We start from the raw sequence: 18,632 nt of genomic DNA on the forward strand, positions 1-18,632 counted from the left end.
ACCCTTAAATATGTCCTGTGCCTGACCTTAAACATGTCCTGAGTCTGACCTTAAATATGTCTTGGGTCTGACCTTAAACATGTCCTGAGTCTGACCCTTAAACATGTCCTGAGTCTGACCCTTAAACATGTCCTGAGTCTGACCTTAAATATGTCTTGAGTCTGACCCTTAAGCATGTTCTCAGTCTGACATTAAATATGTCCTGTGCCTGACCTTAAACATGTCCTGAGTCTGACCCTTAAACATGTCTTGAGTCTGACCCTTAAACATGTCCTGAGTCTGACCTTAAATATGTCTTGGGTCTGACCCTTAAGCATGTTCTCAGTCTGACCTTAAATATGTCCTGTGCCTGACCTTAAACATGTCCTGAGTCTGACCTTAAATATGTCTTGGGTCTGACCCTTAAGCATGTTCTCAGTCTGACCTTAAATATGTCCTGTGCCTGACCTTAAACATGTCCTGAGTCTGACCTTAAATATGTCCTGAGTCTGACCTTAAACATGTTCTCAGTCTGACCTTAAATATGTCCTGAGTCTGACCTTAAACATGTCCTGAGTCTGACCTTAAATATGTCCTGAGTCTGACCTTACACATGTCCTGAGTCTGACCTTAAACATGTTCTCAGTCTGACCCTTAAATATGTCTTGAGTCTGACCCTTACACATGTCCTGAGTCTGACCTTAAACATGTTCTCAGTCTGACCTTCAATATGCCCTGAGTCTGACCTTGAACATGTCCTGAGCCAGACCTTAAATATCTCCAGGGATTTGGCCTCAACTACCTCCCTTGGCAACCTGCTTTCCTTTTCAAGAAACACTTAAGAGATTTCTGCAATTCATCATTTCTCTGTTTCTCCTAAATGAAATTAAGAGGAAATTTTAAACTTACAAAAATTAGAGATAGGTCACTTGGGGGGAAAAAAAAAAAAATCAAAACAAGTGAACAGGTTTGTGGCAGTTCAGGCTGGGTGCCCCCTGCCACTGCCGCATGAGATACACCTCTGGTGTCCTGGGTGCCCACCCACAGGGGTGGACACAGGAAACGACGTATTTCTACCCATAAATCCTGCACCCTATAAGGCCATCTGCAAAGTCATTCTCTTCCTCTTTCTTCCCTCTCTGCTCCCACGGGAGATGTCCTCTCTTATCGGGTAATGCCGGGGGAGTATCCTCAAGGCCTCTTAGGCCTGTCTAGGCCTAATGCCAGGAGGAGAATGGAGGGGGGGGCAGTCTCAGACCTGGCCAGCCTGAGACTTGCCTAGCAGCGGGAGGGGGAAGAAAGAGCCCTGGGGGGTTTGGGTTTACCCTCAGGTGGGAAGAAGGGAAGGATTGGGAAGCTTTGGGAATTCTGTGAGGGGTTCTGTACGCTTTGGGATACTCTTTGTCACTATGCTTTGTAGTTTGTAGTTTTTCTGTAGCTTCACCAATTGCTTTTCCATTTAAACTTTCCATCACTCTCCAATCCGTTTGTGTGAGTCTCATTCTTTTGTCCCTTTCGGGGCAAGAGACGATCTGTCTGGCCCCAAACCAGCACAAGGTTAAAAGGCCAAATGCTATTTAAATCATATTTAAATAATTAAATCTAAATAAACAATAGTTAAATAGCAGTTGTCAAACAGTAAACAACAGTGTTATTGTTTGACAACTGCTATTTAACTATTTTTAATTCAGATTTAATGATTTAAATTCACACATACATAAATGCACACAGATATGCTTTAGAGCTTATACAATTCCTTTAAATGGTCACTTTTTGGAACAACTAAATCAAGTTTTCATGAAGCTAAAAACTTCCTGAGGGACTTACAGAGGCATGACAATCATGTTCCAAGACAATTCCATTCCAATTATTATCCCCAGATAAGCCAGGCATGGATCAGCTAATCCCATTATCCTTACTGAGCCAGTACACTGGGCTTTGCATGGAATTGATTCACATCTATTTATTTATTGTGCAGACACAAGAAGAGGAGACACAGAATTACATGAAATGGTTCAGAAGGCAGTGAAACATTAATTCCCTGGAGTTAACTCAGCAGACCTCTCCATGCTACCAATGAGTAACAGGCAGCCTAATGTCTAGCCATGATTTCATGACTTGGGTAGGAGGTACAGAGGGAAGAATCAGAGAATGGCTTAGGATGGAACAGACCTCAGAGCTCATCTCCTCCAACCTCCCTGCCATGGGCAGGGACACCTCTCAACCAGACTCAGCTGCTCAAGGCTTCATCCAACCTGGCCTTGAATACCCTCAGGGAGGAGGCATCCACAGCCTCCCTGGGCAGCCTATTCCAGAGTCTCACCACCCTCATACTGAAGAACTTCTTCCTAAGATCCAGTCTAAACCTCCTTTCCCTCAGCTTCACACTATCCTTTCTTGTCCTGTTGCTAGACACCCTTATGAAAAGTCCCTCTCCAGCCTTCCTGTAGGATTCCTTCAGCTACTGGAAGGCAGCTCTAAGGTTCCCCTGGAGTCTTCTCTCCTCCAGGCTGAACACCCTCAGCTCCCTCAGCCTGTCCTCATAGCAGAGGTGCTGCAGCCCTTGGATCATCTTTGTGACCCTCCTCTGGACTCACTCCAACAGCTCCAAGAGAAGAAAATGGAGAGATGTTCCAGTCCTGCAATCATCCTCCTGGCTCTCCCTTGGACTCTCTCCAGCAGGTCTCTGTCTCTCTTGAACTGGGGAGCCCTAAAACTGGACAAAATATTCCAGGTGTGGTCTCAGCAGGGCAGAGCAGAGAGGCAGAAGAACCTCCCCAGCCCTGCTGGCCACACTTTTCTTGATGCTCCCCAGGATCCCATTGGCTCTCTTGGCCACAAGGGCACATTGCTGTCCCATGCAGAACTTGCTGTCCACTAGGACTCCAAGGTCTTTCTCCATGGAGCTGCTTTCCAGCAGGTGGACACCTAGTCTGTCCTGGTGCCTGCTGTTATTCCTCCCCAGATGCAGGACTCTGCACTTCTTAATGAAGTAATCATCCCAGTTGTGACATTAAAAATAATCATCTTTGACCAACATTAACATCTTGGTGGGGTTAAGAGGGGCAAACCACATTTAACTGAGTTACTGCTTCAGCTTGCTGGCAGTAAACTTCACAAGCTAAGTTTAAACAAATCAATTTAAAGAACTCTTTTAAAGTACCATTGTGCAGCAGCACACGGGTCCTCTTCAAGTGTCACAGGTACAGAAATGCAATTGCCATGTGCAAAAGAAAACCACTCAAAAGAAGCATTGTTTTCAACCTGATCATTTGAAGAGCAAAAGTCTTTCTTATCATCTGTAGAATAAACATTGTATTAAAACTCTACCCTTAACTGCACACCCTCAGAATCTAAGGAAGCTATGAAATACAGGAGAAACAGAGTCTCTAGAGAAATCAATGCAAAGTGCCCTTGTGGCCAGGAAGGCCAATCCTAGGGTGGATTTGAAGGGCTGTGGTGAGTAGGTCAAGAGAGGTTCTCCTCTCCCTCTACTCTGCCCTGCTGAGGCCACATCTGGAATATTGTGTCCAGTTCTGGGCTCCTCAGTTCTAGAAGGACATCAGGGAACTGCTTGAGAGAGTCCAGTACAGAACCACAAAGATGATGAAGGGCATGGAACATCCTCCTTATGAGGATAGGATGAGGGAGCTGAGGGCTCTTGAGCTTGGAGAGGAGGAGCCTGAGAGGTGACCTCATTCATATTTATAAAGATGTGCAGGGCAGTGTGGGGAGGACAGAGCCAGGCTCTGCTGGGTGATGTCCAATGACAGCACAAGGGGCACTGGGTCCAAGCTGGAGCAGAGGAGGTGCCACAGGAACAGACAGAAAAACTTTTTCCCTGTGAGGGTGCCAGAGAGGTTGTGGAGTTTCCTTCTCTGCAGACATTCCAAACCCACCTGGCTGTGCTCCTATGTGACCTGCTCTGGGTGCTCCTGCTCTGGCAGGGGGGTTGGACTGGGTGAGCTTTGGAGGTCACTCCCAACCCCTCACATTCTGTGTTTCTGTCTAACATCCACCTGTAAGCAAATGCTCTGGCATATGAGGTTGTTTGGGGAGACAGGAAGAGAAAAGCAGTTTGTATTACCGAATAGCTGCCACCCCATGGCCGACTTCGTGTATCACACCACTGATGAGGATTGCAGAGAAGAAATAGGTCAGCTGGCTGACAGGCAAATTTACACCAGGCACCTGTTAATGTGGGCATGACAACAAAACAAAACAAGGGAGGAAACCAAGAGGTACAAAGACAAATAATTCTGCCCTGAAACTTGCTGTTCTCAATCAGCTTCTTCAGCCATGCAACAGAACAGGAGCCATTCCCATGCAGCACTATCAGCTGGTATCTCTTCTCTCAATACTTCAAAATACATGGAATATATATGAAATACCTATTCTTTTGTTGAAGGTTGAAAAGCCTTTTTTTCCAGGAGCAAAATCCTTCTCCCTGCCCTACTTATTCCCCACAGCCCTGGCTGAGTATGTCCTACTCTATATTAAGTTTGAGGAGCTTGTAACATGTACACAGCCTCCCACTCAAAACAAAAAGGCTTGGCAACTGTGAGCATTGGTTTACACCTCCTGCAGCCAGTCATGTAGCTGGAGAGAAGATTAAGAATTAAGAATTGTATGGCCCTTACAGCACTGTGAACCCTAGAAGTTCAAACCATGAGCCTACAACTGGAACTGTGTGTCCCTTCTCCCTCCCTATCCAGCTCATGGGATTGTCCCAAGTTTACAAGCTCACAAACTGTGTCATTTTTGTCTGCTGTTCCAGTTTTGGTGGTCTACATATCGCAATTTAACCTTTAAAAACCCAAAGTGCTTGAAATGAATATGCTGCTTGAATTGATGTAATCCATTACAGGCAAGCCCCTCAAATCCCTCCTGTTGCTGGGGATTCCCACTGCTCCCCAAGTCTTTCCCTGTACTAGTCATGAGACACCAACTGCCTCCAGACAGGCTTCAGAGCAGTCACAAGTCAGTGAATGAGGAAGCATCCTCTCTCTTTCCTCCTGTTCAGTTCCCATGCCCTCTCAGCAGCTCTGCTGCAGTGGGATGATAAGGCCACTTCTGCTGCTTGCTCTGCAGCAGGTCTCCTGTTTGCTCCACAGTTGTCCTGCTTCAAGGCAAAGTGTTGTCCACTACCATCACTCACAGCTGACATGAACTGCAATTCAGTGGCAGAAAAGAGATGCTATGGGCAAAAACTCCTGGCCTGTCTGTAGGATTCACCTTCACCTTGACACCCATTCCTCAGATATTTAAAGACATTGGTAAGATCCCCTCTCAGCCTTCTCCAGACTAAACAGCCACAGGTGTCTCAGTCTTTCTTCAGAGAGAGATGTTCAAGTCTCACAGCCATCCTCATAGCTCTCTGTTGGACTCTCTCCAGCAGATCCCTGTCTCCCTTGCACTGGGGAGCCCAAAACTGGACACTAATTTAAATGAGAAGAAGGTTCTCCTTACTTCACCTCTTTGCAAGCACACAATGGTCACCTTTCAGTGTCAACTTATGCTAGCACATTCCTCTCAAAAAAAGGCTACTGGAACTCTTCAGTTATACAACAGAGGCAGAATTACACAACTGTGACCATTCAGAAATGAAAGAAGAAAATAGAATCACAAGTTAAGTTAGGAGAAGTAACCTTATCCCCATAAATGCCATTACATTATCCCCATACATAACATCTTTTGCAGTGTCCTTGCTTTCAGGCAGCCACTGAGAAAACAATTCCACTTTGAAACTGTGAACATGATCCTAGATTTCTGTTTTCATAGCTCCAATTCACAGTAGCTCAATTCCAAAGGCTCAGCTTTACTTTGGTTGCCTCCTATGTTATTTTCTCCAAAGAGCAATGTATTGCAAATGGCCACTTTGGTGTCACAAAAGTGGATAGATCCATGTAGATAGTAGTGGATAGATCCCTATGAAGAGTGAATGAGAGCCCTGGGGCTATTTAGTCTAGAGAAGAGAAGGCTGAGAAGGGATCTCATAAATGTGTATAAATATCTGCAGGGTGGGGGTCAAGTGGAGGGGGCCAGGCTCTTTTGGGTGGTGCACAGTGATAAGCCAAGGAACAATGGAGACAAACTTGAACATAGAAGGTTTCACCTCAACATGAGGAGAAACTTCTTCACAGTGAGGGTGACAGAGAACTGGAACAGGCTGCCCAGGGGGGTTGTGGAGTCTCCTTCTCTGGAGACTTTCAAAGCCCACCTGGATGCATTCCTGTGCAGACTACCCTAAATGATCCTGCTGTGGCAGAGGGGTTGGACCTGATGATCTCTTGAGGTCCCTTCCAACCTCTGATATACTGTGAGACTGTGATGTAATCAGCTGAGAAAATGGGAGATGTGAGGGAGACTTTTCTTATTCCAGAATGTCATGTACCTGAAGGGGCTACAGGAAGGATGGAGAGAGACTGTTTACAAAGGCCTGCAGTAACAGGACAAGGGGCAATGGCTTCAAACTAGAGAAGAGGAGATTGAGATTGGATGTTAGGAAGAAGTTCTTCACTGTGAGGGTGGTGGAACACTGGAACAGGTTGCTCAGGGAGCTGGCTGAGGCCCCATCCCTGGAGATATTCAAGGTAAGGCTTGACGAGGCCCTGGGCAACCTGATCTAGTTGGGGATGTCCCTGCTGGCTGTGGGGAGGTTGGACTGGATGACCTTTGGAGGTCCCTCCTGGCCTGGACCATTCTATGATTCTCTTCTATGATTCTATACATGCTTAGGATAGACCCTGCTGGCAGGCAAACTAACCATTTTCTGTCTCATGTTCAACTTATGCTCTGCTGGCTGCACAGACTGCCTGCTCCTGTGCTTCTAGAGATAACCCAGGAGCAGCCTGCAGGCAGGGGTCCACTGCAGTGGCAGTGCCAGCAGTTCTTGTGGCCTGCTCTTGCCAACACACACTGCATTTGCTCTATTCACCCTGCATGTGTGCAACAGACACAAACCATCCCAAAGGCACTGAGTTTATGGCACACGCAGGCTTCCTGCACTCAAGCAACTTTTCAAGTCTAGCTGCATGCAGTCAGCACTCAGAGTATGCTCAAGGCAGCACACAATTCACAATTCACTCCTGTTCACTGGGCCTGCTGGGAATGTAAAGAAAGTAAAATGGTTTGGCACCCCTGCTCTAACCCACTCAGCAGAGGGCAAAGCAATCTCATAGGACTTTCTGCACTCTTAGGAAAACAAGGTGCCCCTCCCTTTCTACTCTGCCCTAGTGAGGCCCCATCTGGAATATTGCATCCAGTTCTGGGCTCCCCAGTTCAAGAGGGATAGGGATCTGCTGGAGAGAGTCCAAGGGAGGGCTACAAGGATGCTGAAGGGACTGGAGACTGCCTGGTGAGGAGAGGCTGAGAGACCTGGGGCTCTTTAGTCTGGAGTGGAGAAGACTGAAAGGGACCCTGATCAATGTCTATAAATATCTGAGGGCTGGGGGTCAGGAAGGAGGGGACAGGCTCTGCTCACTTGTGCCCTGGGACAGGACAAGGGGCAATGGATGGAAACTTCAGCACAGGAGGTTCCACCTCAACATGAGGAGGAACTTCTTTACTGTGAGGGTCACAGAGCACTGGAACAGGCTGCCCAGAGAGGTTGTGGAGTCTTCTTCTCTGGAGACTTTCAAGTCAGGATGTGTTGCTGTGTGACCTGTGCTGGATTCTCTGGTCCTGCTCTGGCAGAGAGGTTGCACTTGATGATCTCCAGAGGTCCCTTCCAACCCCTAACATCCTCTGATCCTCTGATCCTGTGAATCCTTCCATTTTAAAATTGTTGCAAAGCAGTATCAGTTCTTCTATTACTGCCTTGCACAGGAAGAAAAAAAGTATTTGCAAGCTCTCCTGAGATTTCATCAGAAATCCATAAAACAATTAAATCCATTGTTATTAAGCTGCTGGCTAGACACTGCCAGAAACAGCACTTTCAATTTCACACTGTACATTAAGGAAGACGTCCTTGCCCAATCAAAAAAATATGCCAACTCCTCACTACTGAAACTTTGCTTCCACTGTCAGACAAAGCTCTTCACACATCTTTCTTTTTCCAGACATTTCTTTGCATTGTAATAAATTGAAGAGGACCTTCTTGTGGATTATGGATGTGCCTTGCAAACTTCAAGGGCACCAGTGTCTCTAAATTGCACAGCTCAAAGCAAATTCTTACCTCTGTTTTGTATTCTTAGCACTTCAGGGCTTTTCAAAGGTACTAGGCAATTCTTGCTCCAGAGAATTTCTAATATAAACTCTTCCATATGTTTGTTTTTGTTTTGTCCTCCCCTCTTTTAATGCCTCCACTCCCCACTTTTAAGGCTGCTAACAAACCAGCAATTTCTTATCTAGATCTGTATCAGCAGTTAGGTTATTCTTGCATGAGAGGATTTAAGCATCACATATCCCATTAAGAAGTTGGTTAAGATCAGCTGATTCATAGAATCAGAGAATTGTTAGGAAGGGACCTCAAGGCTCAGCCAGTTCCAAGCCCCCTGCCATAGGCAGGGACACCTCACACTACAGCAGGTTGCTCACAGCCACATCCAGCCTGGCTGCAAAAACCTCCAGGGATGAGGCTTCCACCACCTCCCTGTTCCAGTCTCTCACCACCCTCATGGGGAAGAACTTCTTCCTAACATCCAATCTGCATCTACCCATTTCTAGTTTTGCTCCATTCCCCCAAGCCCTATCACTCCCTGACACCCTCAAAAGTCCCTCCCCAGCTTTCTTGTAGCCCCCTTCAGATCCTGGAAGGCCACAAGAAGGTCTTCTTGGAACCTTCTCTTCTCCAGACTCAATAGTCCCAACTCTCTCAGTCTGTCCTCATAGGAGAGGAGCTCCAGCCCTCTGCTCATCTCCGTGGCCCTTCTCTGGACACATTCCAGCACCTCCAGATCCTTCCTGTAATAGTAGCTCCAGAACTGGACCTGGTACTCCACGTGGGGTCTCAGTAGAGTGCAGCAGAGGGGGAGAATCACCTCCCTTGCCCTGCTGGCTGTGCTTCTCTTGTTGCATCTCAGGATGTCATTGACTTTCTGGGCTTCAAGTGCCCAGCTGACAACTGCTAGCTAAAGCCCAGAGGAGAGAAGACTTACCACAACTTGGAGCATCCGATCGTTCTGGGCTCTGGGGGCCTCGGTGAGCATCTGTGTCAGCGTCTGCATCAGAGTCTTTCCGAGAAGAATAACAGAGCCAAACATGGCAACTATACCAAACACCATCCCTATGTTGAACCTGCAAAGGTTAACAAAGGGAACACAGCAGTGCATAAGCTGCAAGAAGGCAAAATTCTATTCTCCAGATGTGTAACTGCTTTAGCACAAGTGGGCACAACTAACTCGTATGGCAAAACATACCCAATGCTAGCAAAAACCCCAGACCAAAATATTAGCTAAAGGAAACTAATAATGATCATAGAATGGTCTGGGTTGGAAGGGACTTCCCAAGGTCATCTAGTTCAAACACTCTCTGCAGTCAGCAGGGACATCCTCAACTAGATCAGATTGCTCAGAGCCTTCTCAAGCCTGACCTTGAATATCTCCAGGGATGGGACCTCTACTACCTCCCAACTGCAGTGTTCCAACAGCCTCATGGTGCAGAACTTGTTCCTAACATCCAATCTAAATCTGCAATTCTTGTTTCAAGCCAATGCCCATTGTCCTGTCACTGCAGGCCTTTGGAAGCAGCCCCTCTACAGCCTTCTTGTAGCCTCCTTCAGGTACTGGAAGGCTGCTACAAGGTCTCCCTGGAGCCTTCTCTTCTCTAGGCTGAACAACCCCAGCTCCCTGTCCTCATAGCAGAGGAGTTCCAATCCCATAAGGATTTTCATTCCCAATTCTCTCAGCCTGCTGCCGTAGGGCAGATGCTGCAGCCCTCTGATCCTCTTTGTGACCCTCCTCTGGACCCATTCCAGACACCATCCCATATTTAGAGACCTGGATCAAATGATGGAGCAGCACACCTCACTCATTTAGCGAAGCTTTTTCTGTACATTTTGCAGCCTCCTCATAAACAATAAAAAAAAAGTGCTGAAGAATAATAAAGGAGACTCCACCTCTTTTAAAGAGCAACCATAGATTTAAAAATTTGATGATTTAAAGCACATTTGTCTTCTTGCCACTTTGTTTCCTATTCAAATCAGAGTTCAATACAGTTGCAAATTACACCCAGTGGGGATATATTATTATTATTATTGCTGCTATTGTTATTATTGTTGCTATTATTATTGTTTTGCACTGCCCAGTAGTTGAAGGATGTGACAAAGATAATTTTCTAACTAAAACCCTTCAAATCACTACCAGTTTTCTTTCCTCTCACAGCAGCAAAATTGCTCTCTTACCATCCTTAATGAAGCACATTAGGAGTTAGGAGATATACTTTAAGCAAACTGTACTTGTAATGTTAATTAAAGAGATTAGTGGAACCATTCTGCTGTAATAAGTTACATGCATTAAAAAATTGTGCCTGATATAGAACTATTTCAGGCTGAAATAGTAAAATCATTCCATGAGAGAAACCAATCTAAAGCAGACTTCTCTTTTTTTTTATTAGTCCCTCACTGAGGGCAGCAATATAGGAAATGAAAAGAAATTCAGACCTTGCTCATTTTATATTTTCAGAGAATACATAGAATCACAGAATTGTCAGGGTTGGAAGGGACCTCAAGGATCAGCCAGTTCCAAGCCCCTGCCATGGGCAGGGACACCTCACACTACAGCAGGTTGCCCAAAGCCACATCCAGCCTGACCTTTAAAACTTCCAGGCATGAGGCTTCCACCACCTCTTTGGGCAACCTCTTCCAGTGTCTCACCACCCTGATGGTGAAGAACTTCTTCCTAACATCCAATCTGAATCTACCCACTTCCAGCTTTATTCCATTCCCCCCAGTCCTGTCCCTAGCTGATAGCCTAAAAAGTCCCTCCCCAGCTTTCTTGTAGCCCCCTTCAGATACTGGAAGGCCACAAGAAGGTCACCTCAGAGCCTTCTCTTCTCCAGACTGAACAGCCCCAACTCTCTCAGTCTGTCCTCATAGGAGAGCAGCTCCAGCCCTCTCTGCTCAACCTCATAGCCCTTCTCTGGACACCTTCCAGCATGTCCATATCCCTCTTGTAACAGTGGCTCCAGAACTGGACGCAGTACTCCAGGTGGGGTCTCGCCAGAGCCGAGCAGAGGGGATATAAATAACCATGTCTATCTATTTTACATTTAAGGCTGAAAGGCAGAGATGTGGTTAAGTTGCTGCCACTGTATTTGACAGAATGAAAAAAAAAGAAAGTCCTGAATGTATACCATAAATAAAGCAATCTGGGTTTCCACCTCCCCCAGTGGTAGAACTGGCGGTTGAAGAGAGCCGTTTGCCATCGCATGTGAAAAGGAGAGACACTCAAGCCATATGTCAGCAGCCAGTCTTCATAAGATGCCTTCAGAGAGCTGGATGACTGCAAAACAATGGGAAATCAGTTTGATCAAAAAAAAAAAAAACATCCTAGGAAGACGTTGTGTCCTGTGGCCAAGCAGTAAATGGGACGTGTTGATACAACAATAGATGCAGACGTTCAGGTAAATATCCTGCACGTTATTTATATCTTGACATATGATAGGTAGGTCTGACATGGAATATGAAAAAAAGTTGTGCCGGTGCCAGGACTGTGAAACAGATCAAGTATCCAATGTCATCCGATAAATATCTTTCATAGTCTTAAATCAGTTTCAGTAGTCTCATGGTTAGAAGGCTTGAGACTGAACTGTTTGTGGATTTTTTTTTCTCTGTGCAACTGTTTTCATAGATTCATTCATTCATAGATTCATAGAATGGTTTAGGTTGGAAGGAACCTTGAAGATCATCCAGTTCCAATGCCCCTACCACAGGCAGGGACACTTTCCATTAGATCAGGTTTCTCAAGGCCTCATCCAACCTGCTGTTGAACACTTCCAGGGAGGGGGTAACCACCACCCCCTTGGGCAATCTGTTCCAGTGTCTCACCACCCTCACTGGAAAGAATTTCTTCCTAATTTCCAGGCTAAATGTGCCCTCCTCAAGTTTCAATCCATTCCCTCTCATCCTATCACTCCCAGCCCTTGTAAAAAGTCCCTCCCTGGCTTTCTTGTAGCCTCCTGCAAGTACTAGAAGGCTGCTCTAAGGTGTCCCAGAGCCTTCTTTCCTCCAGGCTGAACAGCGCCAACTCTCTCAGCCTGTCCCCACAGGGGAGGTTCTCCAGCCTTCTGATCATCTTTGTGGCCTCCTCTGGAACTGCTCCAGTAGCTCCATGTCTCTCTTCTGCTGGGGGCACCAGACCTGGATGCAGTGCTCTAACTGGAGAACAGAATAGAGGGACAGAATCCCCTCCCTCATCCTGCTGCTCATGCAGTATTTTTAAAACTATAATAAAGAAAAATGCTTCTTTTAGCTTCAGATGAAAAGAAAATATTTCTAATGGGTTGGTGAGACATGGATCAGGACTGTGGATACCCTTTAGAGAGGGTAAAAATGAGGTCTACTTTTCTGACACAAGGACTCAGTCTGCTAGAGACTCTGAAATACCTGATCACACTAACAAAAAGCCAGAAGGAATTTAAAATAATCCACCCATACTGCAACAGCAACTTCACTACAACTTCCCAGCATTCCAAGATTCTCCTAGAATGTCTTAGTAGCTCCAAAGATTTCCCTTGATGAGGAATGTGACCCATTAACTATATGTTTACTACTTCTCTGCAGTATTATCTGATATTACAGACTGATAGATGGAGTTTTGCAATGGCTGCTTTATATTACATGGTGCTTGGAACTCAAGCTCAGGAAAAGCCTGGCAGAGCTTTCAGCCTTCTAACCTTGAGCAGTTCCCAAAGCAGGAATATCTCTGACATAACCCAGACAAGCCTTCAAAGCTATCTGAAGTGGAACATGGCTCCCAAGTTTCCTTACAAGCAGCAGCAGCAGCAGCAGCAGCTACTGATGACATTGTGAATGTGTAGTTCACAACAGACTCCCCTCTCCTCCCCCAGGAGGATCTTCACAAGTTTTTGGCAGTCATCTCTGGTTCTTTAAACAAATTTAGAACTTGCCAAGTTCCTTGCATTCCTCCTACACTGTTGAAGGGGTGGTGGGGAAGGAGGGTCTCCTCTTACACAACTAGCACAGGTTAGGAGGTGATCTGCTGGAGAGCAGCCCTGTGGAGAAGGACCTGGGAGTCCTAGTGGACAAGTTGTGCATGGGACAGCAATGTGCCCTGGGGGCCAAGAAGGCCAAGGGGGTCCTGGGGGGCATTCAGAGGAGTGTGGCCAGCAGAGCCAGGGAGGTTCTCCTCTGCCTCTACTCTGCCCTGCTGAGACCTCATCTGGAATATTGCATCCAGTTCTGGGCTCTCCAGTTCAGGAGGGACAGGGATCTGCTGGAGAGAGTCCAAGGGAGGGCTCCAAGGATGCTGAAGGGACTGGAGACTGCCTGATGAGGAGAGGCTGAGAGACCTGGGGGTGGTTAGTATGAAGAGGAGAAGACTGAGAGGGGATCTGATCAATGTCTATAAATATCTGAAGGCTGAGTGCTCTGCTCAGTTTCACCCTGTGACAGGACAAGGGGCAATGGATATAAACTCCAGCAGAGGAGGTTCCACCTCAACATGAGGAGGAACTTCTTTACTGTAAGGGTCCCAGAGCCCTGGAATAGGCTGCCCAGAGAGGTTGTGGAGTCTCCTTCTCTGGAGCCTTTCCAGCCCTGTCTGGATGTGTTCCTGTGTGACCTGTGCTGGATTCTCTGCTCCTGCTCTGGCAGGGAGGTTGGACTGGATGATCTCCAGAGGTTCCTTCCAACCCCTAACATCCTGTGAGCCTGTGAACTACATTCATAGCTTTTCTCACTTTGCTGTGAATTAATTAACATTTTCACACTAAAAACCTACTTCAAGTAATGATGTTCCTAGGAAGCAAGACCCATTTACTCAGACCATTGCTCCTCTATCACCTATTACATCATTTATCCTTTCTGCCTACACATTTCTGTGTCATTTCTTTCTTCACCCCACTGATTTCAGCCACATTTTTGTTCAGTCAGCTGAGGGGACTGACAGAAATTCTCTTTGTAATGTAGTCAATCAACACTAGTTACTCCTTATGACACTACTAAGTTTAGCATCCACAACCACATCAGCCTTTGCTTACCCAGCATTTGCTAACCTTAACAGATCAGGAGGATGATTACATTTGTAAAATTAATGATTACATTTGTAAAAAAACCAAAATCTTCTCACATCATCTACCAGATAATTAAGAACAAAGCCATATATGGCATTAAGTACCTCTGATATGAGAAAATGTCTTCTGGGAATTAAGTGCATCCTATTCATTCACAGAGAGTAAAAAAAAAAAACAACTCAGTCAACCACATATTATTATGTTAAAGCTAATTGGACATATTGATTCGGCAGCTTAAAAATGTGTTCCTTTTATCACATGCAACCCCCCTTTTTTTCCCGCCTAGAAATGCCATAAATTCCTCCCTTCAAATTCATTCCAACCACATCACAGCCCCACTGTTCTAGCAAGGCATGAATTTAAAAGCCCCCAAATTTTCCATGAGAAATATGAGATTACTGAGCACAGAGTTACCAAACGGGGAAGAAAAAAAAATTAAAAAGGCAGAAGAATTCGTTTTCCATTTACATTTTCCTCAGATGTTATGCAAATGGCATTCATGATCACTAAATGACTGCATCCCTTTGCAAAAATACATGCAAACATTTGCTCCTTCTGTCCTGAGCCCAGTAAGATCATCACATCACCACACACCCCCTCATGCCCTGGTAGGAGGTATGTTGGTATCCTGTATTGCATTGCAAACTTCCTCCACACAGGTCTTGGCCTTGCTTATTTAAGAGTTCTAAGTGATCTTTGTTACTTATGACAGCAATTCCTTTTTTTTATCTATGCAAGCCTTCAAAATAATACTGCTAAACACTCCAGGAACTCCATAAATACCTGCCAGCAAGCAGGAGTCCTTCACATTCTCTGCTGACAAAATCTCTTCCAAGAGCTCTGAACCATTACAGCTCCATGACCTCAAAAGCTGAAGGCTAACCTTGACTGGCTGTGTCTAATAATCCTTTTAATTCCCATAGCAGAAGGAAGAACAACCTCCTACCCTTTGCTCATTCCTGATCCTTCAGGCAGAATAAAATGGGATGATTTCACATGCTGGGGAGCAGGAATGTAGGGGTCTGCCTTCATGTTTCCCTTTCTAGCTTCAATAGAAACCTCCATGCCAGTGATTCAATTAAGAGTACCAAGATGGACTTAAAACCCCAAATCCCAGCTCGAATTAGCATATTTTGCTAACACAAATGTATTTTATAATGCAACTCTAGCAATATCACGTGAAGTCATGTACACAGTTATGCCTTCTGTATTGTAGACTTTCTAAGAGTCAGCCAGCCTAACAAAATCTTTGAAATCTGAACAAACTGGGAACAAGCTGAGCAGGAAATGTTGCACATTTAACAAGTTTACAGAATAAACATCAGCTGCAATGTGCAGCACACATCCTTCTCTTGCCCAAAATATCTCCAGAAACACACATGGACAAGTACTCCTCTATTATTTTTTTCACTCATGCTCACTCTAGGTCCATTTGGTGTAACTAAACTGTGAGTGATTTGAGGTTTATGCAAGGATTGTCTTTTGCCACAGCTGGTAATAGCCTCAGGTTATGAATGTGGTGGGAAATTTACAGCACCAGTAATAAACCAAGCAACTCAAAGTTGCCTAATCATATAAATCTGGTTATTTAATCCAAACTCTGGTTTGGCTGTGGTGCTCATAGTGAAACTTATCATTTAGAGGCACACACATGAGATCAACCAGTAAGGTCACTAAAACCCCAACAGCTCCCTCATACTTCCTGCTGATTAACAAGCTTTGTCAACTTATATTTACAAGATCAAAGTTAAATTTTAACCCCTGGGCTCTCTTCCTTGCTAGATAGCATTCCAGGCATTCCCTCTTCTTTTTCCACAAAAATCAGGCACTAAGTTAGCTCCAAAGAACGTGAGTTTGATTTTGATTTTTGTCCTGTGTTGCTGTTAAGATCTACTCCAAGTTGTAACAAGAAAAGCAGAAGAGAATTATTTCACAGAACATAATTACTTTGATGCTCAAAGGGATCTTCAGAATCTCATTGTACCAATGGGTCTCAGCATAGTGGCACAACAGCTCTGCTACCTGAATTCAGCTCTTGCTTCACACTTCAGATTCTTCATCAGACACAGACGGCAGGATAAAACCAGTCTGTTGGCTGACCTCTGGCTACAGTAAGAAGAATGTTTTCCTGGGATCTATCCTGTCTTCTAATGTGTTTCAAAGTAATGCCATGCCTGCTTCTAAACACACAATAGATACTTGATGCAATAAAATTTGCAAAAATCCTGTATTTTTTGTCATTATGTACAGACTAGTATTTGGCAATTAACAGCTCTCGTTGTTTAAGCTCTCCAAACACTAGCAGCAGGGGGAGCCATTTATTTTTCCAAGTTTTCTCCTGTTTCTTCTTATATTTACCAGGAATGACAAAGATGAACCATTTGTGACTTTGAAATTGCTAGGCATGGGGAGTTGGACCTTGAGGTCCCTTCCAACCCTAACAATTCTATAATCTGCACTTGGCAGAAACTGGAGTGTAATGTTAATGCAACCCCCCCCCAGATTACACAGCATCACAGAATGTTAAGAGGTTGGAAGGGACCTCCAGAGATTGAGTCCAACTCCCCCTGCCCTGTCAAAAGCAGATCAAGGTTTCCACTTTTTCCTCCTCTTTAACCATCTCGTTTTGCACACATACTTTGCCACTTCAGTCTTCTCTTAGAAATGGTACCTCTCTAGCTTTAAAAAAACAAACAAACAAACGAAAAAAAACCCAACCCCAAAACACTTAATGAAATTTATGCATTGCACAAATACATCTGCAGATAGAATGGACGATGCCTTGTTGGTGCATGTTCTGGTCAAACTTTCCCCTCTTCATCAGGAAGGAAAATGTCTTGCAAATACTTACAAAATGTCTTAGAACACTGTCAAGATTTAATTTTAGATCTTTTTAAAGTGTTTGTACTGAGTTCTGCCTTTTTATTTTTCTTTGGCAGTAAAACTAAGGACCTTCAAAAGCAAAAAAGAAAAATCCTGTTATGTTTTTACACACGGCAGTTTTAGAATAATCGTTACAAAACACATAGTCTACACAGCAAACTTATAAATTAAGGGGGGTTTAAAGATAACTAACTGACAATAATACTTTACACTCCATGAAGCACATCAGAGTGCCACAGAACTATTTCAGCACTAGGCTGCGAGTTGTCTTCCTTAGTATTTCCCAGCTTTAGTCCTTTAACACATATGCGAAATCTCTCTGCAGTCGGCCGAGAGGCGTTTTCCAGCCTCAGTGATGGGCGGAAGCAAACCACCACCTCACTAGGCACCCCTGCTGGTTGCTTGCAGGGCAGAAGGGCCCCGTTTCTAAGGCGAGGCGGCTTGCCCTCGGCGAAAGGATCGCCTCAGCCCCTTGAGGGGGGGGCTGCACAACAGCTTCGCCGACAACTACACCGTCCGCGGAGCTTGGAACAGCCCGGGGCGGGTAGGGTTGGCCTGCGGCCGTCTCCTCGGCTCCAAGTCTGACCGGCCCCGGCACCTGCCATCCCCCGGCCAGGGGCTGAACGGCCCGAGCTTCGCGCTGAACGTTAAATTTGAACGGCAGAGGCCGGGCGCCGCCAGCTAGGGCCTGTAGGCTCGGACAGGGCAGCGACGCCTCCCTCCCAGTGAGGCGGGTAGAAGGGGAGTCGTGGCCAGCCCTGCTTAGGAGGGTGGGCGAGTCAGGGAGGCCTCTTCCCAGTGGCGACTCCAGACCCCGCCCGGGATGAATGGGGTTGCCGATGCCCTCCCGCCGGCCCGGACGGGGTGCAAGGCGGGAAGCGGCGATCCCGCCACGGCGTGCACTGGCCAAGAGCTCCCGTTCGGCTTTACGTCCGCAGCCCTCACCTTGAGCAGCGTATCCGCCAGGTAGATGGCGCACCAGCCCCCTAGCACGCACACCACCACCGGGATCGGGATCATTGTTGCAGCCGAGGCGGTGGCGGTGGCCGCGGTTCATGCGGAGGAGCCCCCGGAACTAAACGTCTCCCGGAACCTTTCTTTATCAGCTCTACTGCCCGGTCGGACGCTCCCGGGCAGCGCGTCGCGTGAGGGCGGGAGGCGGGGTGACGTCACGCCCTCGCGCGCTGGGGAGCGGGGCCCGGCGCCAGGCGGGGCCCTGCGCGTGCGCGGTGTGCGGGCCGCCCCTCCGCTGAGGGGTGCAGGGCGATGGGCGGGGGTCGGCGAACACCAACTGGGACAGGGGGTGGTCCATCTGAACGTGAGGTTAAACTTCTCTCCTGTGGGGTGACGGAGCGTGGGAACAAGCTGCTCAGCCAGGCTGTGGAGTCTCCTTCTCTGCAGACTCTCGAACCCCACCTGGATGCGTTCCTGTGCATTCACAGAATCAAGCAGGTTGGAAGAGACCTCCAAGATCATCAAGTCCAGCCGGTCGCCCAACCCTGTGTAATCAACCAGAGCATGGCACTGAGTGCCTCATCCAGGCTCTTCTTAAACACCTCCAGGGATGCTGACCCCAC

The 18,632-nt window shown here is 46.4% G+C and overlaps 1 protein-coding gene across 1 annotated transcript in view; it reads right to left on the reverse strand.

Annotated features, from left to right (window-relative positions):
* Nucleotides 1-18,075, reverse strand: part of MBTPS2 (membrane bound transcription factor peptidase, site 2) — a 43,281-nt gene extending 25,206 nt beyond the window's left edge. Inside the window, exons 1-4 of the mRNA XM_054385673.1 lie at nt 18,001-18,075; nt 11,272-11,420; nt 9,078-9,216; nt 4,067-4,170 (exon numbers count right to left, since the gene is read on the reverse strand). Coding sequence (XP_054241648.1) covers nt 4,067-4,170; nt 9,078-9,216; nt 11,272-11,420; nt 18,001-18,075 — 467 coding nt within the window. The remainder of the gene's footprint in view (nt 1-4,066; nt 4,171-9,077; nt 9,217-11,271; nt 11,421-18,000) is intronic.
* Between the last annotated feature and the right edge of the window lie 557 nt (nt 18,076-18,632).

Source organism: Indicator indicator, chromosome 1 (genome assembly GCF_027791375.1).
Source record: "Indicator indicator isolate 239-I01 chromosome 1, UM_Iind_1.1, whole genome shotgun sequence".
In the NCBI taxonomy this organism is placed as follows: domain Eukaryota; kingdom Metazoa; phylum Chordata; class Aves; order Piciformes; family Indicatoridae; genus Indicator; species Indicator indicator.